The sequence below is a fragment of the Schistocerca cancellata genome, chromosome 9 (genome assembly GCF_023864275.1).
Source record: "Schistocerca cancellata isolate TAMUIC-IGC-003103 chromosome 9, iqSchCanc2.1, whole genome shotgun sequence".
Taxonomy (NCBI): Eukaryota; Metazoa; Arthropoda; class Insecta; order Orthoptera; family Acrididae; genus Schistocerca; species Schistocerca cancellata.
In genome coordinates, this window is record NC_064634.1 from 383,202,287 (window position 1) to 383,228,952 (window position 26,666).

At 40.7% G+C, this 26,666-nt stretch overlaps 1 protein-coding gene across 2 annotated transcripts in view; it reads left to right on the forward strand.

Annotated features, from left to right (window-relative positions):
• The window catches only part of LOC126101042 (anoctamin-5-like), a 398,169-nt gene that overhangs the window by 314,632 nt on the left and 56,871 nt on the right, over positions 1–26,666 (forward strand). For both annotated transcript variants that reach the window (XM_049911706.1, XM_049911707.1), the window contains 2 exons: positions 19,918–20,048; positions 25,219–25,424. In XM_049911706.1, coding sequence (XP_049767663.1) covers positions 19,918–20,048; positions 25,219–25,424 — 337 coding nt within the window. The remainder of the gene's footprint in view (positions 1–19,917; positions 20,049–25,218; positions 25,425–26,666) is intronic.

A 26,666-nucleotide genomic window follows, 5' to 3' on the forward strand; every position in this document is an offset into this window, starting at 1 on the left:
AGCGTTAGAGAACTTCAAACGTATCTCGTCATTCCTTAGTACTTCTGTATCCCACTTCTTTGCGTATTGATTCTTCCTGACTAATGTCTTTAACTTCAGCCTACTCTTCATCACTACTGTATTGTGATCTGAGTCTATATCTGCTCCTGGGTACGCCTTACAATCCAGTATCTGATTTCGGAATCTCTGTCTGACCATGATGTAATCTAATTGAAATCTTCCCGTATCTCCCGGCCTTTTCCAAGTATACCTCCTCCTCTTGTGATTCTTGAACATGGTATTTGCTGTTACTAGCCGAAACTTGTTACAGAACTCAATTAGTCTTTCTCCTCTTTCATTCCTTGTCCCAAGCCCATATTCTCCTGTAACCTTTTCTTCTACTCCTTCCCCTACAACTGCATTCCAGTCACCCATGACTATTAGATTTTCGTCCCCCTTTACATACTGCATTACCCTTTCAATATCGTCATACAATTTCTCTATCTGTTCATCTTCAGCTTGCGACATCGGCATGTATACCTGAACTATCGTTGTTGGTGTTGGTCTGCTGTCGATTCTGATTAGAACAACCCGGTCACTGAACTGTTCACAGTAACACGCCCTCTGCCCTACCTTCCTATTCATAATGAATCCTACACCTGTTATACCATTTTCTGCTGCTGTTGATATTACCCGATACTCATCTGACCAGAAATCCTTGTCTTCCTTCCACTTCACTTCACTGACCCCTACTATATCTAGATTGAGCCTTTGCATTTCCCTTTTCAGATTTTCTAGTTTCCCTACCATGTTCAAGCTTCTGAAATTCCACACCCCAACTCGTAGAACTTTATCCTTTCGTTGATTATTCAATCTTTTTCTCATGGTAACCTCCCCCTTGGCAGTCCCCTCCCGGAGATCTGAATGTGGGGGACTATTCCGGAATCTTTTGCCAATGGAGAGATCATCATGACACTTCTTCAAATACAGGCCACATGTCCTGTGGATACACGTTACGTGTCTTTAATGCAGTGGTTTCCATTGCCTTCTGCATCCTCATGTCGTTGATCATTGCTGATTCTTCTGCCTTTAGGGGCAATTTCCCACCCCTAGGACAAGAGAGTGCCCTGAACCTCTATCCGCTCCTCCGCCCTCTTTGACAAGGCCATTGGCAGAATGAGGCTGACTTCTTATGCCAGAAGTCTTCGGCCGCCAATGCTGATTATTTATCAAAATTTAGGCAGTGGCGGGGATCGAACCCGGGACCGAATACGTTTTGATTATGAATCAAAGACATTACCCCTAGACCACGGGTACAAAATTTTCATTTGTAGAACAGTGAAACCCAGCAACTGACCAACACAGGTACAATTAATTCCTATGGAAAGTATAACACACTGTAGAAGAAGAAGCATATAGGGACAGAGAACAACACGTCATTGTGTTTCCACTGTGGGTATCCTGGACACATTATATCCCATTGCAGAGGAAGAAGGCAATTTTTGACAACTGCCACACTGTCAGACATTCCATTAATGCCAGTCAGCTGCAGATAATTATAGTTATCTGTGGGACTAAGCCCATTGCTGTACATTGGATGGGGCTGCTTCCCAAATCTGTCAAAGTCTTTCCTTGTCCCATACAGAGGTGTCAGCTGCTCTCCTAGTTGCCAAATTCAGGAGAACTGAGCAAAGTGACCCTCTGTGGAGGTGTGACTGACAGACATGCAAATCCTCCATGGACAACAGTCACCAACATGTCAGAAAATCTCATTGATATCATCAACAGCCAACCTGTCTGGGTGTTTATTGACTCGGCGGCTTACTTCTCTGTAATGTTAGATGCTTATTGTCACCTGCTGAAGAAGGGTATATTTTGATTGATAGATTTCTTTATTAATCCATGTAACAATTTACATTGTGTGGATTTCGTCAGCAAAATCATATACAATACAATATACCTACAATTATACACATAAAATTTGTATTTACACACATTTTTGAGGTATCTTAAATTAGTTTTATATCCTTGTGTAATTTGTAATTTTCTTATAGTACTGTACAATTTTGATTTCATATTATAATTATTTCCTCATGTATTACAATGCAGGCTACTTTAATTACACTACATGTTTTAATTCAGATAGTCCATTACTGCGTAATAACTTTTATTTAATAAAAAAAATTTTAGTTTTGTTTTAAACTGTCCGATTGTGTCAATATCTTTTATTTTTTGGGGTAATTTATTATATAATTTAACAGCATTGTACAACAAGCTCTGCTGAGTTTTAACTTTATTTTTCCTCTCTAGATGCAGATTGTATTGGTTTCTAGTTTCATAGCTGTGTACTAAAGAATTTTTCATATAGCAGTCAATATTTTTTTTTTTACATACATAACACTTTGAAAAATGTATTCACAGGGGACAGTTAGGATTTCCAGCTTTTGGAAATGTTCAAGGCAGTGAGCCCTACTGCCACTCTTGGTTATTATACGAATTGCTCTTTTCTGTAATTTGAAAACTATTTGAATATTTTTACTGTTGACTCCCCAAAATATTATTCCATAGGTAATAACAGAGTGGATATAAGAAAAATATACAGATCTGACACATGTAGTATCACAAACTGCAGTCAGAATTCTCAGAGCATAGCATGCTGTAGCGATTCTGTTACTAAGTATTTTAATATGTTCTTCCCACTTTAACTGACTGTCAACATGCATACCAAGAAATTTTGTGTGGTCTACACATTCTATAGTTTCATTGTTTAACTTAAAGTTGTTATAGTGTGGTTTTTGCAGACATAGAAGTTAACAGCATTTGTTTTTTTAAGATTTAGTGTTAGTTTATTATTGGATGCCCACTCACATACACTGTTTAGTGTTTTTTTGGCTTTTTCTTTTAGTGCATCTGGTGATTTGTCACTGATTAGAACATTTGAGTCATCTGCAAACAATATTGTTTGCCCATGCTTGATGCTCTGTGGGAAGTCGTTTATGTAAATGAGGAATATGAAAGTGATTGCGCTGAAAGCCACACATGGGAAATACATTCAGATAACAGAAATATGAATAATAGCAGAACACATCCCCTCAAATTTGTCATTTGAACAAAATGTAATAATTTTGTTATTCTTGGATGGGACTTCTTGCAAGCTTCACATGCAGTCATAGACTGTGGAAGATCAGAGCTATTACAATGAGTACACTTAACAAAGATTGCTATGGGCAGTTTTTGTTATTGAAGATGTTGTTTTTCCACCATCAATGTTATGAGTTCCGGTCATCAGTTGAGATGCTCATTTAAACTGTGAAGCTTTAGTTAGTTGCAATAATCTGTTGAGGATCACAAAAGAAATCTACATCTCCATGACAATCATAAGCACTGTAGGTGGTCAAGGAGAACTTTGTGTCACTAATTGTCACAATTAGCCGCAACTCACCTCTAAAGGTATGTGCATAGGAACAGTCGAACCAGTCCAGAAAGCACAGATTGGTACCAACAATGAAGAATCATGCTTCTCTATCCCTGTGGACAATGCAGTGGAGGAAGCTACTTTTGAGCTACAAGCGGGATCTGATCTGATACAGGAATAATGCTGGCAAGAGATAGCCATTTTGCAACAGTTTTCATATACTTTCAGATCTGGAGTGGAGAAAAGATAGACCAAGGAGCCAATGGTAAAACATGTATCATCCACCAAGGTGAATAACACATAGTTCAGGAGGAAGTGGAGAAGATACTGTAGGATGAAGTTATTGAATCTTCTGAAAGTTCTTTCTCCAGCGGTCCTTGTGAAAAAACAGTAGGCACAAGACATTACTACATCAAGTATTGATGAGTGAACAAAATCATGAAGAAAAATGTCTATCCATTGCCATGCATTGAGGCCACCTTAGACTGCTTGAAAGAAGGAAAGTATTTCTCAGCCATGGGCATGAAGAGAGGCTGCTAGCAAATCAAGGTTGACAAGACTGAGTGGGAAATGACTAGCTTCATAACTCCTGACATTGTATGGTGGACAATCTGTTTGGCATCTTAAATAGATAACTTGTCTCTGTGACACTGAAGTTGTGTGTGTGTGTGTGTGTTTGTGTGTGTGTGTGTGTGTGTGTGTGTGTGTGTGTGTGTGTAGGGTCATCTAATCTGCACTACAACTTTGTTGAAATGTGTTCAGACTTCAGGCATCCTCCTGAGTCCAAAATTAAAAAAAAGTTCCTCTTCCCCATCCAAGAAATATCAGTCTGCGGCATTATTTCATGAATGCCAGTGGAGTCTCTCCTGATCCAGAAAAATTAGAGTAGTTGCAAACTCCTCAGCAAATACACAAGGTAAGATATTTTCTTGGAATATGCTCACACTACTGGTGATTTATAAAGGACTTATGTGCTAAGGCTTGTCCTTTGCAAGAATTACTGCAATGAGACACCAAATTTTCCTGGAACTTGGTGCAAAAAAGATTTTTTATTGTCTTTAAGGAGTTGCTGATGTCATCTCCATTGTTAGCCATCATGGGATAATTAAAGTCTGAGTGCAATTCAGGAAGGTGCCTCCAGAGAACTCTTCAAGTCCAAGATGAACTACACTGCAGCTGAGAAAGTGTGTCTTCAGCCATCAACAAGTTCAAACCACTCACCACTGTCATGGACCACGATTCTCTATGCTGCCTGACTAACCTGAAGGCTCAGTGGGGTGAACTGGTGAGATGGGCACTGAGGCTTCAGGAATACAATGTCATAGTGGTATACAAAAGTGGACATAAATGCAAAGATGCCAAATGCATTTCAAGGAATCTTTTGGTGGAACACAGCAACATGGATGAAATCTCAGTATCACTGCATTAAATTATATTTCTACTGAATGAAGTAAAGATCATATGAGATGAACTATAATCTTAGGGGGCAAAAAGGGTTGCTCAGTATCCTAATTATCCTGAAGTTTCCCCACAATGCTCCAACATCTGGACACCAGGAATTCATGAAGACTCTAGACAGAATCATATGCAGGCATCACTGACTAGTCCATTAAATACTGTATGAGCCACTTTAAGGGATGCCAATGATGGATATAGATAGCCGTACCATAGGTGCAACCACAACGGAGGGGTATGTGTTGAGAGGCCAGACAAACGTGTGGTTCTTGAAGAGGGGCAGCAGCTTTTTCAGTAGTTGCAGGGGCAACAGTCTGGATGATAGACTGATCCGGCCTTGTAACACTAACCAAAATGGCCTTGCTGTGCTGGTACTGCGAACGGCTGTAAGCAAGGGGAAACTATAGCTGTAATTTTTCCCGAGGGCATGCAACTTTACTGTATGAATAAATGATGATGTCGTCCTCTTGGATAAAATATTCCGGAGGTAAAATAGTCCCCCATTCGGATCTCCGGGCGGGGACTACTCAGGAGGAAGTCGTTATCAGGAGAAAGAAAACTGGTGTTCTATGGATCGGAGCATGTAATGTCAGATGCCTTAATCGGGCAGGTAGGTTAGAAAATTTAAAAAGGGAAATGGATAGGTTAAAGTTGGATATAGTGGGAATTAGTGAAGTTCGGTGGCAGGAGGAACAAGACTCTTGGTCAGGTGAAAACAGGGTTATAAATACAAAATCAAATAGGGGTAATGCAGGAGTAGGTTTCATAATGAATAAAAAATAGGAGTTCGGGTAAGCTACTACAAACAGCACAGCGAACGCATTGTTGTGGCCAAGATAGACACGAAGCCCACGCGTATGACAGTAGTACAAGTCTATATGCCAACTACCTCTGCAGATGACGAAGAAATTGAAGAAATGTATGATGAAATAAAAGAAATTATTCAGATAGTGAAGGGAGACGAAAATTTAATAGTCATGGGTGACTGGAATTCTGTAGTAGGAAAAGGGAGAGAAGGAAACATAGTGGGTGAATATGGATTGGGGGTAAGAAATGAAAGAGGAAGCCGCCTGGTAGAATTTTGCGCAGAGCATAACTTAATCATAGCTAACACTTGGTTCAAGAATCATCAAAGAAGGTTGTATACATGAAAGAACCAGGTTTTAAATTGTAAGACATTTCCAGGGGCAGATGTGGACTCTGACCACAATCTATTGGTTATGAACTGTAGATTAAAACTGAAGAAACTGCAAAAAGGTGGGAATTTAAGGAGATGGGACCTGGATAAACTGACTAAACCAGAGGTTGTACAGAGTTTCAGGGACAGCATAAGGGAACAATTGACAACAATGGGGGAAAGAAATACAGTAGAAGAAGAATGGGTAGCTTTGAGGGATGAAGTAGTGAAGGCAGCAGCGGATCAAGTAGGTAAAAAGACGAGGGCAAGTAGAAATATTGAATTTAATTGACGAAAGGAGAAAATATAAAAATGCAGTAAATGAAGCAGGCAAAAAGGAATACAAAAGTCTCAAAAATGAGATCGACAGGAAGTGCAAAATGGCTAAGCAGAGGACAAATGTAAGGATATAGAGGCTTATCTCACTAGAGGTAAGATAGATACTGCCTACAGGAAAATTAAAGAGACCTTTGGAGAAAAGAGAACGACTTGTATGAACATCAAGAGCTCAGATGGAAACCCAGTTCTAAGCAAAGTAGGGAAAGCAGAAAGGTGGAAGGAGTATATAGAGGGTCTATACAAGGGCGATGTACTTGAGGAAGATGTACATGAAGATGAAATGGGAAATATGATACTGCGTGAAGAGTTTGACGGAGCACTGAAAGACCTGAATCGAAACAAGGCTCCAGGGGTAGACAACATTCCATTAGAACTACTGATGACCTTGGGAGAGCCAGTCCTGACAAAACTCTACCATCTGGTGAGCAAAATGTACGAGACAGGCGAAATACTCTCAGACTTCAAGAAGAATATAATAATTCCAATCCCAAAGAAAGCAGGCGTTGACAGATGTGAAAATTGCCCAACAATCAGTTTAATAAGTCACAGCTGCAAAATACTAACGCAAATTCTTTACAGACGAATGGAAAAACTGGTAGAAGCCGACCTTGGGGAAGAAAGATCAGTTTGGATTCCGTAGAAATATAGGGACACATGAGGCAATACTGACCCTATGACTTATTTTAGAAGCTAGATTAAGAAAAGGCAAACCTACATTTCTAGCATTTGTAGACTTAGAGAAAGGTTTTGACAATGTTGATTGGAATACTCTTTCAAATTCTGAAGGTGGCAGGAGTAAAATACAGGGAGCGAAAGGCTATTTACAATTTGTACAGAAACCAGATAGTTATAAGAGTCGAGGGACATGAAAGGGAAGCAGTGGTTGGGAAGGAAGTGAGACAGGGTTGTAGCCTCTCCCCGATGTTATTCAATCTGTATATTGAGCAATCAGTAAAGGAAACAAAAGAAAACTTAGGAGTAGGTATTAAAATCCATGGAGAAGAAATAAAAACTTTGAGGTTCGCCGATGACATTGTAATCCTGTCAGAGACAGCAAAGGACTTGGAAGAGCAATTGAACGGAATGGACAGTGTCTTGAAAGGAGGATATAAGATGAACATCAACAAAAGTAAAATGAGAGTAATGTAATGTAGTCGAATTAAGTCGGGTGATGCTGAGGGAATTAGATTAGGAAATGAGACACTTAAAGCAGTAAAGGAGTTTTGCTATTTGGGAATCAAAATAACTGATGATGGTCAAAGTAGAGAGGATATAAAATGTAGACTGGCAAAGGCAAGGAAAGCGTTTCTGAAGAAGAGAAATTTGTTAACATTGTGTATAGATTTAAGTGTCAGGAAGTCGTTTCTGAATGTCTATGTATGGAGTGTAGCCGTGTATGGAAGTGAAACATGGACGATAAATAGTTTGGACAAGAAGAGAAAGAAGCTTTCGAAATGTGGTGCTACAGAAGAATGCTGATAATTAGATGGGTAGATCACATAATGAATGAGGAGGTACTGAATAGGATTGGGGAGAAGAGGAGTTTGTGGCACAACTTGACTAGAAGAAAGGATCGGTTGGTAGGGTATGTTCTGGGGCATCAAGGGATCACAAATTTAGTATTGGAGGGCAGCATGGAGGGTAAAAATCATAGAGGGAGACCAAGAGATGAATACACTAAGCAGATTCAGAAGGATGTAGGTTGCAGTAGGTACTGGGAGATGAAGAAGCTTGCGTAGGATAGAGTAGCATGGAGAGCTGCATCAAACCAGTCTCAGGACTGAAGACCACAACATAACAACAACAAATGATGGAAACACAAGGCAATTACATCCAGGGCATTTCATACCATGCCTGCCTGCAGTAATTCCACCAAATTGGAATTGACCTTTTTGGGAGGTTCACAAAGTCGACAGATGGAAATCAAGGGATAGTAGTCTTCACTGCCTGTCACCCACTATATTGTCACCCAAGTTCCACTGGTTGCCAAAGCCCAGAAAATTATAAAGTTTCTTGTAGAAGACATTTGGAAGCATGCTGCAGCCTATGAGATGATCTCTGATCGTGGAAAAGATTTCCAGTTGAGATTTGTATCAGAGGTAATTTCTTTGGTGACTTCACCCACATGATGACAACTGCCTACCACCCACAGATGAAAGACCCCACAGTGTGCTTTAGTAAGTCATTGGCAAATATGTTTTTGATGTACACTGATGTTGAACAGAGAGTTTGGGATACGTTATTGCCCATTGTGGCATTTATGTACAAGGCAGCAAAGCAGGACACTACAGGCTTCACTTCACCCTTTCTACTCTGCAGTCATGAGGCAAAAATGACAAATGCAACAAGCAAAAATGAGTAAATTACTCTTACTGTCATTCTCTTTATATTGCCCAGAATATGAAATTAAAACAATTTAAATTGCCCTATTTAAAAAAATCTGAAATAATTAACTGTTTTTATCTCTGTGTAAGAGAAGTAAGCTTTACCAGTCTCTCCACAGGTATACAAAGCATCAAATGCTTTGTCATCACCTGACACTCTACCAGTATCCTGCCTCAAAATGTTAATAGCCTCCATAGCTTCTCTAGTGCTTGACACTACTGGTTCTTCGTCATCACCTTCATCATCCTCTCCACCAATCAACTCTCTCTTCCCTTCTTCAGAATGCTTGGTACTGATGCTATCTACTGTTGGCACCTCTGGAGTGATGACTGAAGCATAAACACCAGTATACTCTTAAAACATAAACAATATGCCTATCACAGAAAAATCTGTAGACTCAGACAAATCATCTTCTTGTGGTTCTTGTGCGTTTTCTGTGAACTTAAATCCTGCTTTCATGAAGCAGTTAGAAATAGTTAAAGAAATCACATCCATGCTTTGGCTACACAATGCGTAGCATCCAGAAGTTATATGGTCATAGATCTTGTGTCCATGCCACAATTGCGCATAAATACAGCCTTCTGGACAAGCAGTTTTATATATTTCAATTTGAATGAATGGATAATTCCCAGATCTAACAGATGAAGCTGACTTGTACAATTAAGAGGCAGAAACACTAACTTAACTCAACTGTAGATTGTCAGGGTGTGCTGTCATCTGTCAAGTAACGACATTATTTTCCTATTGTTTGCCCACATTTTAGCATCCAGTGCATTCATGGTGAATGAGCAGATGGAATTGGTCATTCATCCACTGCTGTTGGATTCAAAATTAGTGGGTAGAGTTCTCACATTTTAAAGATATCTTCACTTTTTAAATTTGCCAATTACCAAAGGAGGTAATTTTTCTGACCCATCACCTTTGGTTGTAAGTAAAATGGTTATACCCTGATTGCTCAGTTTCCCACCATGGCATTTCTCACCTTTAAAACATAAGGTCTTACTTGGTAATACATTATCAATTTCATCATCATTAAAAATATTTTTTGGATCATAATTTTTAAAAATATCTTGCAGTCCATTTCTCCATTGACTTATGCTTTCACTACACAGTTGGTTGTAAACAATGTTATGATGAGTTTTAAATCAGTTGATCCAACCATTCAATACTGCGAATTTGGTGAACCTAATTTTTGCAGCAAACTGAAGCACCTTTTCTCTCAATATGTTGCAATCAAGTGGAATTCCCAATGTTCTCATCCTAACAAACCACTCTGAATGAATTTATCCAAACACTCATGTGCTGATGGCCAAATGCCACTGATTCAAGTTACTACAGAAATTGACTTTTACACTAGTGTTTGTTTCCTTATTGTTATCAGTATGGTACTGTTTTTTTTTTTTTGGATTATTGTCAGGATTACAGTTCCTTTGTTGCATTCAAAGAAGTTGTCATGATATGGAGAAAGTAGAATATAAATTTTGCTGACTGCTATTAGTGACGTTTAATCCGAGTGCACATTGTGCTTCAGAATTCTTAATTAAAAATGCAGTAATCATTTTTATTTTTGAGTGACAAGAAGACTTCTTGCCTAGTTCTTTTGGTGACATGTTGGCATATGCAGAATATCTTCTGGTGACTGCCTTCTGTTTTCAGTTGTGGCAACATAAACAATCTGACAGTAATAACTCTAGTCGCAACCTTCATTCTTCTCATTGTGTTGTGTTACAACAGCCTTAATTTAATTTTGCAATCATTTACACAAACAAACACAGCTTTTGAAGATGCCTGTTTCTATGATGGGCTTTCACAAATCATTGTTACTTCTGCAGGAAATACATTAATCCATACTAGGTGTGCAGTCTTAGGTTAGTATGACCTAATGTCAGATGCAAACATTCATCTTCGAGGTGCTCCATAACATGATGAAAGTTTCTGCTTTTTTCTCATCAAGGATGTCTCTGAGTTGAGTGATGTGTGTTTGTGTGTGTTAGCACTCAGCCACTGCCTTCAGGATAATCACAAAGACAGTGGCTGAGTGCTGACACACAGGTTTCCCTCTTCATTCCAATCATGTCCAATGGAATAAACAAAACATGGAAGCAAAAGTCTTTCATGAAACCACATTAAAAATATTTTTGTGTTCTAATATGAGACCATTGATAATCATGAAAAATTATGGTAAATAATACTTGTAACACAATTTTGGTTAAAACATTAAAGTTGACAGTCTTCATAAACAGGGAACAATAAGCACAAAATCTACAGCCTGTTGCTGAGAAGATCACTCAGTTCAGGGATGCCCTGGGTGAGAAATAGGGCAAAAATTGTTGTGGTGTCACAGAGCATCTTGAGGAGGAATGTTTATATCTGACATCGGGTGGTACCAACCTAAGATGTGGCCTACTACAGGTTAGTGTATTTCACATGGAATTAACAATGATACATGAAAGACCATTATAGAGACAGCCATCTTCAAAGGTGGTGTTTATTTGTACAAACAATGTGAAATTAAATTAAAGCTGTTGTAATACAAGACAATGAGTAGAAGGAATGTTGCTACTAGTCACAATCATCATATCGTGATTGTCATTAAGCTAGTGCCTTAGCATACTTTTCCACTCTTCCAAACACTGGGAACCTATAATACAGGCAGCTGTGACACAATAATCTGTCAATGAAAATCTTGCTTACCCCATTAATGCTACATTACATGATCAGTAACTTCACGTATAGCCTGTGTTTTGTGCCTTGTTTCAAGGCTGACTTTGAGCAGGAATACAATGTACTTCTTGCAGAAATCTGTATGAAAATCAATGTTAAAGGTCGTGAAAACATCTAATAAAATTTAAAATGTTGTAACCCAGAATTGATAATGATGGGAAATCATTGTATTGAGAGAATGAGACTTCCGTTGGGACTGACACAAAGGAACATAAAAAGTGAGAGCACGTAAAATGCAGGAATGTAAAAACAGGGTTTTACCGTGGATACCGATTGTTTCATAGAAAATCCAATGTGGTGACGTAGACATTAACCTAGCAATGAGAGGTAAACAGCAGCTCTGGAAAAAACAGCTTTTCTGATAATTTCACTATTTTAATCTTATCATGAATGGACATCAATAGCTTTCAGCAGTTCACTTATAGTTAATTATAATTCTAACAATAGAAACTCCAGCTTGGAATACCAACAATATAAGATTAAGGGTAGATTGCTACTCACCATAAAGATGACACATTGAGCTATAGACAGACTCAACGAAAAGACTGTTACACATTTACCTTTCAGCTAAAGCCTTCTTGAGAAATGTAAACATACACATATTCATTCACACAGGCAGGTACACCTCATGCACACATGACTGCCATCTCCAATCCCAGGTGTCGAAGATGGCAGTCATGTGTGTGTGAGGTGTGCTTGCTTTTGTGAATGAATGTATGTGTGTGTTTCCTTTTCTGAAGAAGGCTTTGGCCAAAAGTGAAATGTATGGCAGTCTTTTTGTTGTGCCTGTCTGCAATTCAAGCTGTCATCTTTATCATGAGTTGCAATCTATCCTTTTCATTATATTGTTAATTGCAATTCTGTTTTTGACAGCTGTTGTTGCTGTGGTCTTCAGTCCTGAGACTGGTTAGATGCAGCTCTCCATGCTAATCTATCCTGTGCAAGGTCCTTCATCTCCCAGTACCTACTGCAACCTACATCCTTCTGAATCTGCTTAGTGTATTCATCTCTTGGTCTCCCTCTACGATTTTTACCCTCCACACTGCCCTCCAATGCTGAATTTATGATCCCTTGATGCCTCAGGACATGTCCTACCAACCGATCCCTTCTTCTAGTCAAGTTGTGCCACAAACTTCTCTTCTCCCCAATCCTATTCAATACCTCGTCATTAGTTACGTAATCTACCCATCTAATCTTCAGCATTCTTCTGGAGCACCACATTTCGAAAGCTTCTATTCTCTTCTTGTCTAAACTATTTACTGTCCATGTTTCACTTCCATACATGGCTACACTCCATACAAATACTTTCAGAAACGACTTCCTGACACTTAAATCTATACACAATGTTAACAAATTTCTCTTCTTCATGAACGCTTTCCTTGCCATTGCCAGCCTACATTTTATATCCTCTCTACTTCGACCATCATCAGTTATTTTGCTCCCCAAATAGCAAAACTCCTTTACTATTTTAAGTGTCTCATTTCCTAATCTAATTCCCTCAGCATCACCCGACTTAATTTGACTACATTCCATTATCCTTGTTTTGCTTTTGTTGATGTTCATCTTATATCCTCCTTTCAAGACAATGCCCATTCCGTTCAACAGTTCTTCCAAGTCCTTTGCTGTCTCTGACAGAATTACAATGTCATCGGCGAATCTCAAAGTTTTTATTTTTTCTCCATGGACTTTAATACCTACTCCGAATTTTTCTTTTGTTTCCTTTACTGCTTGCTCAATATACAGATTGAATAAGATCGGGGAGAGACTACATCCCTGTCTCACTCCTTTCCCAACCACTGCTTCCCTTTCATGCCCCTTGACTCTTATAACTGCCATCTGGTTTCTGTCCAAACTGTAAATAGCCTTTCGCTCACTGTATTTTACCCCTGCCACCTTTAGAATTTGAAAGAGAGTATTCCAGTCAACATTGTCAAAAGCTTTCTCTAAGTCTACAAATGCTAGAAACCTAGGTCTGCCTTTCCTTAATCTATTTTCTAAGATAAGTCGTAGGGCAAGTATTGCCTCACATGTTCCAGTATTTCTACGGAATCCAAACTGATCTTCGCTGAGGTAGGCTTCTACCAGTTTTTCCATTCATCTGTAAAGAATTTGCGTTAGTATTTAGCAGCTGTGACTTATTAAACTGATGGTTCGGTAACTTTCACATCTGTCAACACCTGCTTTCTTTGGGATTGGAATTATTATATTCTTCTTGTATTCTGAGGGTATTTCGCCTGTCTCATACATATTGTTCACCAGATGGTAGAGTTTTGTCAGGACTGGCTCTCCCAAGGCCATCAGTAGTTCTAATGGAATGTTGTCTACTCCCGGGGCCTTGTTTCGACTCAGGTCGTTCAGTGCTCTGTCAAACTCTTCATGCAGTATCGTATCTCCCATTTCATCTTCATCTACATCCTCTTCCATTTCCATAATATTGTCCTCAAGTACATCGCCCTTGTATAGACCCTCTATATACTCCTTCCACCTTTCTGCTTTCCCTTCTTTGCTTAGAACTGGGTTTCCATCAAGGCTCTTGATATTCATGCAAGTGGTTCTCCTTTCTCCAAAGTTCTCTTTAATTTTCCTGTAGGCTGTATCTATCTTACCCCTAGTGAGATAAGCCTCTACATCCTTACATTTGTCCTCTAGCCATGCCTGCTTAGCCATTTTGCACTTCCTGTCGATCTCATTTTTGAGACGTTTGTATTCCTTTTTGCCTGCTTCATTTACAGCATTTTTATATTTTCTCCTTTCATCAATTAAATTCAATATTTCTTCTGTTACCCAAGGATTTCTACTAGCCCTTGTCTTTTTACCTACTTGATCCTCTGCTGCCTTCACTACTTCATCCCTCAGTGCTACCCATTCGTCTTCTACTGTATTTCTTTCCCCCATTCCTGTCAACTGTTCCCTTATGCTGTCCCTGAAACTCTGTAAAACCTCTGGTTTAGTCAGTTTATCCAGGTCCCATCTCCTTAAATTTCCACCTTTTTGCAATTTCTTCAGTTTTAATCTACAGTTCCTAACCAATAGAGTGTGGCCAGAGTCCACATCTGCCCCTGGAAATGTCTTACAATTTAAAACCTGGTTCCTAAATCTCTGTCTTACCATAATACACTCCTGGAAATTGAAATAAGAACACCGTGAATTCATTGTCCCAGGAAGGGGTAACTTTATTGACACATTCCTGGGGTCAGATACATCACATGATAACACTGACAGAACCACAGGCACATAGACACAGGCAACAGAGCATGCACAATGTCGGCACTAGTACAGTGTATATCCACCTTTCGCAGCAATGCAGGCTGCTATTCTCCCATGGAGACGATCGTAGAGATGCTGGATGTAGTCCTGTGGAACGGCTTGCCATGCCATTTCCACCTGGCGCCTCAGTTGGACCAGCGTTCGTGCTGGACGTGCAGACCGCGTGAGACGACGCTTCATCCAGTCCCAAACACGCTCAATGGGGGACAGATCCGGAGATCTTGCTGGCCAGGGTAGTTGACTGACACCTTCTAGAGCACGTTGGGTGGCACGGGATACATGCGGACGTGCATTGTCCTGTTGGAACAGCAAGTTCCCTTGCCGGTCTATGAATGGTAGAACGATGGGTTCGATGTCGGTTTGGATGTACCGTGCACTATTCAGTGTCCCCTCGATGATCACCAGTGGTGTACGGCCAGTGTAGGAGATCGCTCCCCACACCATGATGCCGGGTGTTGGCCCTGTGTGCCTCGGTCGTATGCAGTCCTGATTGTGGCGCTCACCTGCACGGCGCCAAACACGCATACGACCATCATTGGCACCAAGGCAGAAGCGACTCTCATCGCTGAAGACGACACGTCTCCATTCGTCCCTCCATTCACGCCTGTCGCGACACCACTGGAGGCGGGCTGCACGATGTTGGGGCGTGAGCGGAAGACGGCCTAACGGTGTGCGGGACCGTAGCCCAGCTTCATGGAGACGGTTGCGAATGGTCCTCGCCGATACCCCAGGAGCAACAGTGTCCCTAATTTGCTGGGAAGTGGCGGTGCGGTCCCCTACGGCACTGCGTAGGATCCTACGGTCTCGGCGTGCATCCGTGCATCGCTGCAGTCCGGTCCCAGGTCGACGGGCACTTGCACCTTCCGCCGACCACTGGCGACAACATCGATGTACTGTGGAGACCTCACGCCCCACATGTTGAGCAATTCGGCGGTACGTCCACCCGGCCTCCCGCATGCCCACTATACGCCCTCGCTCAAAGTCCGTCAACCGCACATACGGTTCACGTCCACACTGTCGCGGTATGCTACCAGTGTTAAAGACTGCGATGGAGCTCCGTATGCCACGGCAAACTGGCTGACACTGACGGCGGTGGTGCACAAATGCTGCGCAGCTAGCGCCGTTCGACGGCCAACACCGCGGTTCCTGGTGTGTCCGCTGTGCCGTGCGTGTGATCATTGCTTGTACAGCCCTCTCGCAGTGTCCGGAGCAAGTATGGTGGGTCTGAGACACCGGTGTCAATGTGTTCTTTTTTCCATTTCTAGGGGTGTATAATCGATCTGATACCTTTTAGTATCTCCAGGGTTCTTCCATGTATACAACCTTCTTTCTTGATTCTTAAACCAAGTATTAGCTATGATTAAATTATGCTCTGCACAAAATTCTACCAGACGGCTTCCTCTTTCATTTCTTAGCCCCAATCCATATTCACCCACTATGTTTCCTTCTCTCCCTTTTCCTACTGTCGAATTCCAGTCACCCATGACTATTAAATTTTCGTCTCCCTACACTACCTGAATAATTTCTTTTATCTCATCATACATTTCTTCAATTTCTTCGTCATCTGCAGAGCTAGTTGGTATATAAACTTGTACTACTGTAGTAGGCATGGGCTTCGTGTCTATCTTGGCCACTATAATGCATTTACTATGCTGTTTGTAGTAGCTTACCCACACTCCTGTTTTTTTATTCATTATTAAACCTACTCCCGCATTACCCCTATTTGATTTTGTATTTATAACCCTGTATTCACCTGACCAGAACTCTTGTTCCTCCTGCCATCGAACTTCACTAATTCCCACTATATCTAACTTTAACCTAACCATTTCCCTTTTTAAATTTTCTAACCTACCTGCCCGATTAAGGGATCTGACATTCCACGCTCTGATCCTTAGAATGCCAGTTTTCTTTCTCCTGATAACGACGTCCTCCTGAGTAGTCCCCGCCCGGAGATCCGAATGGGGGACTATTTTACCTCCGGAATATTTTACCCAAGAGGACGCCATCATCATTTAACCATACAGTAAAGCTGCATGCCCTCGGGGAAAATTATGGCTGTAATTTCCCCTTGCTTTCAGCCATTCGCAATACCACAACAGCAAGGCCGTTTTGGTTAAAGTTACAAGGCCAGATCAGGCAATCATCCAGACTGTTGCCCCTGCAACTACTGAAAAGGCTGCTGCCCCTCTTCAAGAACCACACGTTTGTCTGGCCTCTCATCAGATACCCCTCCATTGTGGTTGCACCTACGGTACGGCTATCTGTATCATTGAGGCACGCAAGCCTCCCCACCAACGGCAAGATCAATAGTTCAGTGTGGGGGGGGGGGGGGGGTTTGACAGCTACATCACTTACATAGTTCCATATTCCTGAAGAGTCTCCTTCATTGTAAGATCTATGGGACAAAGGATGAATGAATGAATGAAGCAAATAAATTTAAAGTAGTGTTGTTATAAACAATATTTATTGTAAATAAGGCACCTTTCATGTATAATAACTGTTTACATATTGGCTGGTGGATTTTGTCTTGGGATGTTTAACGGATATTTATTTAATGATTTTTCTGGTGTTTTGCCAGCAGAAGTGACTGTTATTGTCAAATATTCACCCTCAATTAGTGATGAAAGAAATTAGGAACATGGAAAATTACCTGCAATTATATTTACACCTGCCTACAAATGACAATATTTATCTACTGCTAATGGTGACAGATCTGCATTTCACTCCTTTTCACATATTTGGGATGCATAAGGATGAAATAATGTTTACTGCTGAAAATCAATTGTATCAAAGTTTAGAGACTGTTCAACAAGAATGTCTGGTTTTTGTAAAGAACTTTAAATGTATTTTCAACATTTGGGGATTTCTGTCCGCCGCTCGTGGTCTCGCGGTAGCATTCTCGCTTCCCGAGCACGGGGTCCCGGGTTCGATTCCCGGCGGGGTCAGGGATTTTCACCTGCCTCGAGATGACTGGGTGTTTGTGTTGTCCTCATCATTTCATCATCATCCAGGAAAGTGGCGAAATTGGACTGAGCAAAGATTGGGTAATTGTACGGGCGCTGATAACCACGCAGTTGAGCGTCCCACAAACCAAACATCATCATCAACATTTGGGGATGTTACATTTCTATAGTTAATACTGAATTTCTACACAGAAGAGGACATAACAGAGATATAACCCACTCAACAAAGTACATGCAGTATCTTCCATTGGCATTTGTACTGTACTATTGGTTTAATTTCTCATGCCTCATAGTCATCTGTCATACTATTAAAGCTTCATTTGCAGTTTTCATGTACTTCGGTGTACTAGTTCAAGTTATTGAACCACAACAAAAAACTGATGTACATGACTTGTCAATTTAGATTCAGATTCATGGTTCCTGTTCTAGTAGTATAAATTCTGTCCTTTACCAAGGCTGGATTAAACTGTTACTATACTCTCATTCAGTAAACCGTTGAATGCATTCAAAGGTAGAGTGCAGTGCAGTTAATTGCTATGCACCCATTCATATATTTGATCTGTTTGCATAATGTCTATGGTATAGGTGTTTACTGGAGGAAATAGGAAACAAGTAGAAGCAAATTTATTTATGCTTTGTTAGTCACTGCATTGTGTTCTTTGTATATGATGGTGTACTTTATAATCACTAACTGAAACAAAACTAGTTTTTTAAAACAGACCTCCAATGATGAAAACACATCTGTTGTTCAGTATCATCCATCTGTATATTTGCATAACTATCAATTGCAGAGCAGTAGATGAAAATCAGATTAAGCATGTAACTGAAAAAAAATAGCTTTTTGTATCTATTGTACATTTGTCATATAGCTCTGTTACTGGGAAGTGTTAAATATCAGGCTTCAGCATATGAGGAGAGTCTTCTCAATGTTTTGATTCACTGTAATACTATATATGAATGCTGTGTATAGAGGAAGTCCACCCACGTAGATGATTACTTAAATATCTCTGCCACAACTATTTGGCACCAAAGTGAATAGTGTTGAAGACACTGGTCCAAGAAACCTGCCAAGTGAGGTAAATATTTTACAAAATACATTGTATAAAAGTAGATATGTTATGAATACATGAGACTTCAATAATTTTAGCCTTGTGAAGCCATGGTGACAGAGGACTGTAGGAATTATTTATTACATGTTAGAATGAAAACTATGTTTGCAGAAAATTGGAAACAAAAGTATTTTTTTTTTAAACTGTAGGTAAACAGTGGATCTATTGCAGAGATAACAATTTCTGATTAAAAATTTTAATGTCATTTCACATCTTTAAGTGTTAGTGAAAAGTAAGCTTCAGGAATAAAACATAATATATGAACTAAACCCCATGTGAAATGATAGAAAAACAAGGACTGAAGAAAGAGAAATTAAATAGTGCAATATGGGATGTGACTTACAAGGAATTTGAGCGTAGTAATCAAGTAAAATTATGATAAAAGGAATTACTGAATGATACCAACAAATAAATAAATCAGTATGAAAATGTTAAGAGAAATTTGTCACTTGCTCCCATTAATGCTTTGTACATAGTGAACCAGTCTTGATTCTATGCAATTTAGGCTTCCTTTTGTAAACTTTAAAGACTATTTCACATCTGCTAGCTCCTCTCAGATTATTGTAGAAAGAACAACAGTCAGTACTTGCATAAGAGAATTTCCATGAAAGTTTTCCAAATGTTATTGATCAGACTATGTGACATTAAAGTGTATTAATAATATGAGATATAAATCATAAATAAGAGGAACTGGAAAGAAAAGTACATTGGAAAAAAATGAAATAATCATCACATTAACATTCATGAAGAATATTCTGTAGTTTTCCACCAAATGTTAAAGCATTTATGTGATTTTGTTTCTATAAAGCATAACAGAACTTCTTTGGAGAATACAACTTACAAATCAGTTAATCATGTAAAACTGATAAGAAAGATTTTTGTATGAGGACTGGTATGATAAAACAAGGCTATGAAAATTTAAAGAGCCATAATAAAGAATAATGAATAGCAATAAATCAACATTAATTTGGTGAAATACTTGTGTCATCTTCAAAATTACTGCCCATGTTCAACTGAACTGACGTCTTAACATAGTTGTAAATGCTCAAATAACTATGAAGAAATAGACAGTGGAATTATAAAATTATCTTCTCTTGTTTCTAGGTCACTGAAAAACTGGTGGAGAAAACGGTCAGCCAGGAAAAGTGCTGTTCAATTAACATCTCCCTGGGTAAGGGATTATACACTTGTACCTTTTGATTCACTTACACTCTTCAGGGAGTATTTGGAAATGGGTAAGGTTCCTAAAATTCGTAAATAAAATAAATCACCAAAAAAATCAATTTTTGACATAAAACTGCTCACCAAGCGGTGGCAGAACACACATACAGGGTGTTACAAAAAGGTATGGCCAGACTTTCAGGAAACATTCCTCACACACAAAGAAAGAAAATATGTTATATGGACATGTGTCCAGAAACGCTTACTTTCCATGTTAGAGCTCATTTTATTACTTCTCTTCAAATCACATTAATCATGGAATGGAAACACACAGCAACAGAACGTACCAGCGTGACTTCAAACACTTTGTTACAGGAAATGTTCAAAATGTCCTCCGTTAGTGAGGATACATGCATCCACCCTCTGTCGCATGGAATCCCTGATGCAGCCCTGGAGAATGGCATATTGTATCACAGCCTTCCACAATATGAGCATGAAGAGTCTCTACATTTGGTACCGGGGTTGCGTAGACAAGAGCTTTCAAATACCCCCATAAATGAAAGTCAAGAGGGTTGAGATCAGGAGAGCGTGGAGGCCATGGAATTGGTCCGCATCTACCAATCCATCGGTCACTGAATCTGTTGTTGAAAAGTGTATGAACGCTTCGACTGAAATGTGCAGGAGCTCCATTGTGCATGAACCACATGTTGTGTCATACTTGTAAAGGCACATGTTCTAGCAGCACAGGTAGAGTATCCCGTATGAAATCATGATAATGTACTCCATTGAGAATAGGTGGAAGATCATGGGGCCCAATCAAGACATCACCAACAATGCCTGCCCAAACGTTCACAGAAAATCTGTGTTGATGATGTGATTGCACACTTGCATGTGGATTCTCTCAGCCCACACATGTTGATTGTGAAAATTTACAATTTGATCTCATTGGAATGAAGCCTCATCCATAAAGAGAACATTTGCACTGAACTGAGGATTGACACATTGTTGGATGAACCATTCGCAGAAGTGTACCCATGGATGCCAATCAGATGCTGATAGTGCCTGCACACGCTGTACATGGTATGGAAACAACTGGTTCTCCCGTAGCACTCTCCATACAGTGACATGGTCAATGTTACCTTGTACAGCAGCAACTTCTCTGGCACTGACATTAGGGTTATCGTCAACTGCACGAAGAATTGCCTCTTCCATTGCAGGTGTCCTCATCATTCTAGGTCTTCCCCAGTCACAAGCCATAGGCTGGAATGTTCCGTGCTCCCTAAGACGTCGATCAATTGCTTTGAACGTCTTCCTGTCGGTACACCTTCATTCTGGAAATCTGTCTCGATGCAAACGTACCGCGCCACGGCTATTGCCCTGTGCTAATCCATACATCAAATGGGCATCTGCCAACTCCGCATTTGTAAACGTTGCACTGACTGCAAAACCATGTTCATGATGAACACTAACCTGTTGATGCTACGTACTGATGTGCTTGATGCTAGTGCTGTAGTGCAATGAGTCACATGTCAACACAAGCACCGAAGTCAACATTACCTTCCTTCAATTGGGCCAACTGGCAGTGAATCGAGGCAGTACAGTACATACTGATGAAAGTAAAATGAACTCCAACATGGAAATTAAGTGTTTCCAGACACATGTCCACATAATATCTTTTCTTTATTTGTATGTGAGGAATGTTTCCTGAAAGTTTGGCCGTACCTTTTTGTGACACCCTGTATATATTTAAAAAAAGTGTTTTACATATGCAAGCTTTTGGAGCCAGTGGCTTTTTCTTTTGACTTAAGGGTTGAAGGGGAAGGAAGAGGGGTGAAAGAAAATGACTGTAGAGGTTCAGGAAAAGGGATAGAGTTCGAAAAAGTCACCCAAAACCCCAGGTCAGGGAAAACTTACTAGATGGAATGAGACAAATAGACTGATTGTTGGGGACTGCACTGGATTGAATTTGAAAATCTGAAAGCTTAAAGATGGAAGACAGGGTAATATGCAAGACAGAGATTACTGCTGAAATATTGTGCGCATGTTAATAAGAGTGAAAAGCTAAACGCATTTTGGGAGGGGAATGGTGAAAAACAGACAAGTCAGAAAATGAAAGATGTAGAAAGCTAAAATGGAGTGAAGGAAGTAGTAGTTACTGTGGAGAACAGCTGAGATGGAAGAAATTAATGTAAATTAAGGCCATGTGGTTGGTGAGAACTAAAGACATGTTGTAGCATTCGTTCCTACCTACTGGTGTTTGGGGGAAGAATCCAGATGGCACCTGCGGTGAAACGGGTGTCGAGATCACAATTGTCATGTTGTAGAGCATGCTTTCCAACAGGATATTATGCCCATTCACCTTAACTGATAACGTGGTGGTAGTCATGCTGATGTAAAAGGCTGCTCAGTGTTTACATAAACAGCTGGTATATGAGATGTGTTGTTTCACAGGTGGCTCTCCCTTTGATAGTATATATTTTGCCAGTTACAGGGCTGGTATACGTGGTGGTAGGAGGGTGCATGGGGCAAGTCTTGCAGTGGGGACTGTCACAGGGTATGAGCCATAGGGTATGGAGGTGAGTGCAGAAGGAGCATAGGGCCTGACAAGGATATTGCGGAGATTGAGAAGACAATAAAAAGCTATTCTGGGTGTGGTGGACAAAATCTCAGACAGGATGGACCTCATTTTAGAGCAAGACCTTAGGAAGTCATAGCCTTGTCAAAGTAGCTGATTAATACATTTAAGACCAAGATAATACTGAGTGACAAGTGGCATGCTCTGAAGTTGTTATTTGGAGGCATCAGCAGTACCAGGATTGGATGTGATGGCCTGGGAAATCTGTTTTTGAACTAAGTTGGTGAGGTAATTACATCCAGTGAAGTGAAGGTTGAGGTTAAAATGGTGCTGTGAAGAGTCTGCATCCGAGCAAACAGTTTGCCTTGAATGCTAAGGCTGTATGGGAGGGAATGTTTGACATGGAAAGGATGGCAACTGCCAAAATGTAATTACTGTTGTTTGTTAGTAGGTTTAATGTGGACAGATGTATTTAGCTGGCCTTCAGTGAAGATGAGATCAACATCAAGGAATGTGTCATGGGTTTCAAAAGAGGATCATGTGAAATTTGATTGGGGGAATGTATTGCTGGACTATTTCACCTTCGAGGGGCCCTCCCAATCTCTGCAATATCCTATGCTCCTTCTGCATTCATCTCCCTACCCTATGCCTTCCTATCCCTGTGACTATCCTTACTGCAAGACTTGCCCTATTTACCCTGGTCTACTTCACCTGTGAGGGGCAGACGTACAAACAGATCAGGGGTACGGCCATGGGAACCAGGATGGCTCCCGCCAACCTTTCCATGGTTTGCGTGAAGGGGTCTTTTCTGGAATCCATAAGCCTTCAGCCATTGGCTTGTTTTATGTACATTGACCTCTTTTCCATATGAACTCATATGAGGCTAACCTGTTAAAATTCCTGGAATCTCTAAATACATTCTCCCAGTTAAATTTCATATGGTCCTATTCTGAATCTCATGTCACTTTCCTTGATGTTGATTTCATTCTCACTGAAGGCTAGCTACACACTTCTGCCCATATTAAACCTACTAACAAACTCCAGAATTTTCGTTTTGACGGTTGCCATCCTTTCCATGACAAAAATTCCCATTCCTACAGCCTTGTCATTCAAAGCAAACTGTTTGTTCAGATGCAAACTCTTCACAGCAATACACCACCATTCTCATCTCAACATTTAATTAAGGTAATTACCTCACCAACTTATTTCTAAAACAGATTCCTAGGCCATCGTATCCTATCCTGGTAACACTGATGCCTTCAAAAAACAACTTCAGAGCACACCACTTGTCACTCAGTATTATCTTGGTCTTAAATGTATTAATCAGCTACTTCGACAAGGCCATGACTTCCTAAAGTCTTGCTCTGAAATGGGATCCATCCCATCTGAGAGTTTGCCAACAACACCTAGAATAGCTTTCCATTGCCTTCTCAATCTCTGCAATATCCTTGTCAGACCCTATGCTCCTTCTGCTCTCACTTCCATACCCAATGTCTCATACCCTGTGACAGTCCCCACTGCAAGGCTTGCCCTATGCACCCCCCTACCACCACCTTTACCAGCTCTGTATCGGGCAAAACATATACTATCAAAGGGAGAGCTACCTGTGAAATGACACATTTTATATACCAGCTGTAATGTAAACATTATCTGGCCTTTTACGTCAGTATGACTACTCCCAAGTTATCAGTTAGGATGAATGGGTATAGGCAGAGTATCTATACTGGCAACACACAATATCCTGTTCAGAGATGCTCTACAACTTGACAGTCATGACCTTGGTGCCTGTTTCACCACACATACCACTTCAATTCTTCCCTCAGACACCAGTTTCTCAGAACTCGTAGGTTGGAAGGAGCATTACCACATATCCACAGTTCTTGCCACCCACCTGACTTAAATTTACAGTAATTTCTTCTGTCTCAGCATTTCTCCACAGTAACTACTCCTTTCTTCTCCCTGTTTTAGTTTTCTACAGCTTTCATTTTCTGACACATTTATTTTTTGCTGTCCCCCTCCCATCTCTATCAAATACAATGCACTTAGCTTTTCACCCTTATTAACTTGTGTGCAATATTTTAGCAGTTTAGATTAGATTAGATTTACTTTCATTCCAATTGATCCGTAGTGAGGAGGTCCTCCAGGATGTGGAACATGTCAGGAAAACAGTAATGTCTTACATATCACCCTGTCTCCGACCTTTAAACTCTCAGGTTTTCATATCCCATCCAGTGAAGTTCCCAACAATCAATGTTGTCCCATCCAGTAAGTCTCCCCTGACCCAGGTTCTGGGTGACTTTTCTGAATGCTAAGCCTTTTCCTAAATCTCTCCAGTCCTTTTCCTTCATCTCTCTTCATTCACCTTCAACCTTCTGCCGGAAGAAAGAGCCACTGGCTCCAAAAGCTTTCATACGTAAAACCCTTTTTTTAATATGTGTGTTCTCCTAAATAAAATAAATTAATAAAATACATAACATGCCACTTGTTGTCTTCAGTATCTTCACTCTAACAGTCTATGATTTTATGCCTTTTTTAATCACTCTAATATACTTTTTAATTTTGATTCTATGTTTTCTCTGGTCACTCGTATTAATACAAGTTTTTTTTATAATTTTTTTTATCTCTGTTGTTCTATTTCTTTATCTTAATGTATGTTCTATCCATTTCAGTGATTCAGTATGGATTTGTGACATTATTTGTGGCAGCATTTCCTCTAGCTCCACTCTTTGCTCTTCTAAATAACATTGCAGAAATTAGAATTGATGCAATGAAACTGACTACTCAGTTGCGACGCCCACTTCCGAGAAGAGTGAAAGATATTGAACCATGGTATGGAATTCTGTCAGCAATAACAAGTGTTGCTGTTGCAGTAAATGTAAGCAGCGACTTTATAACAACAATTATGGAAATTAATTATTTGTTTTTGAGTGGTATTATCATCATCTGAGTAAGAATTTAATTATTCATTTACATGTCACTCATTATTGATACAATTTACGAGTAGTTTACTTGAGCAAGGTTGAGAAATTAGCATAAAGATTAATTACTTCTGCCCTTGAATACTGTACAGTAGATACCCAAATAAAACAACAAACTTTGACCCCCAGATTTTCTAAGATTTAGATTCTGTGATATAACAGCAATAATGATTATCTGATACACATTGTACTACACTCCTGGAAATGGAAAAAAGAACACATTGACACCGGTGTGTCAGACCCACCATACTTGCTCCGGACACTGCGAGAGGGCTGTACAAGCAATGATCACACGCACGGCACAGCGGACACACCAGGAACCGCGGTGTTGGCCGTCGAACGGCGCTAGCTGCGCAGCATTTGTGCACCACCGCCGTCAGTGTCAGCCAGTTTGCCGTGGCATACGGAGCTCCATCGCAGTCTTTAACACTGGTAGCATGCCGCGACAGTGTGGACGTGAACCGTATGTGCGGTTGACGGACTTTGAGGGAGGGCGTATAGTGGGCATGCGGGAGGCCGGGTGGACGTACCGCCGAATTGCTCAACATGTGGGGCGTGAGGTCTCCACAGTACATCGATGTTGTCGCCAGTGGTCGGCGGAAGGTGCAAGTGCCCGTCGACCTGGGACCGGACCGCAGCGATGCACGGATGCACGCCGAGACCGTAGGATCCTACGCAGTGCCGTAGGGGACCGCACCGCCACTTCCCAGCAAATTAGGGACACTGTTGCTCCTGGGGTATCGGCGAGGACCATTCGCAACCGTCTCCATGAAGCTGGGCTACGGTCCCGCACACCGTTAGGCCGTCTTCCGCTCACGCCCCAACATCGTGCAGCCCGCCTCCAGTGGTGTCGCGACAGGCGTGAATGGAGGGACGAATGGAGACGTGTCGTCTTCAGCGATGAGAGTCGCTTCTGCCTTGGTGCCAATGATGGTCGTATGCGTGTTTGGCGCCGTGCAGGTGAGCGCCACAATCAGGACTGCATACGACCGAGGCACACAGGGCCAACACCCGGCATCATGGTGTGGGGAGCGATCTCCTACACTGGCCGTACACCACTGGTGATCGTCGAGGGGACACTGAATAGTGCACGGTACATCCAAACCGTCATCGAACCCATCGTTCTACCATTCCTAGAC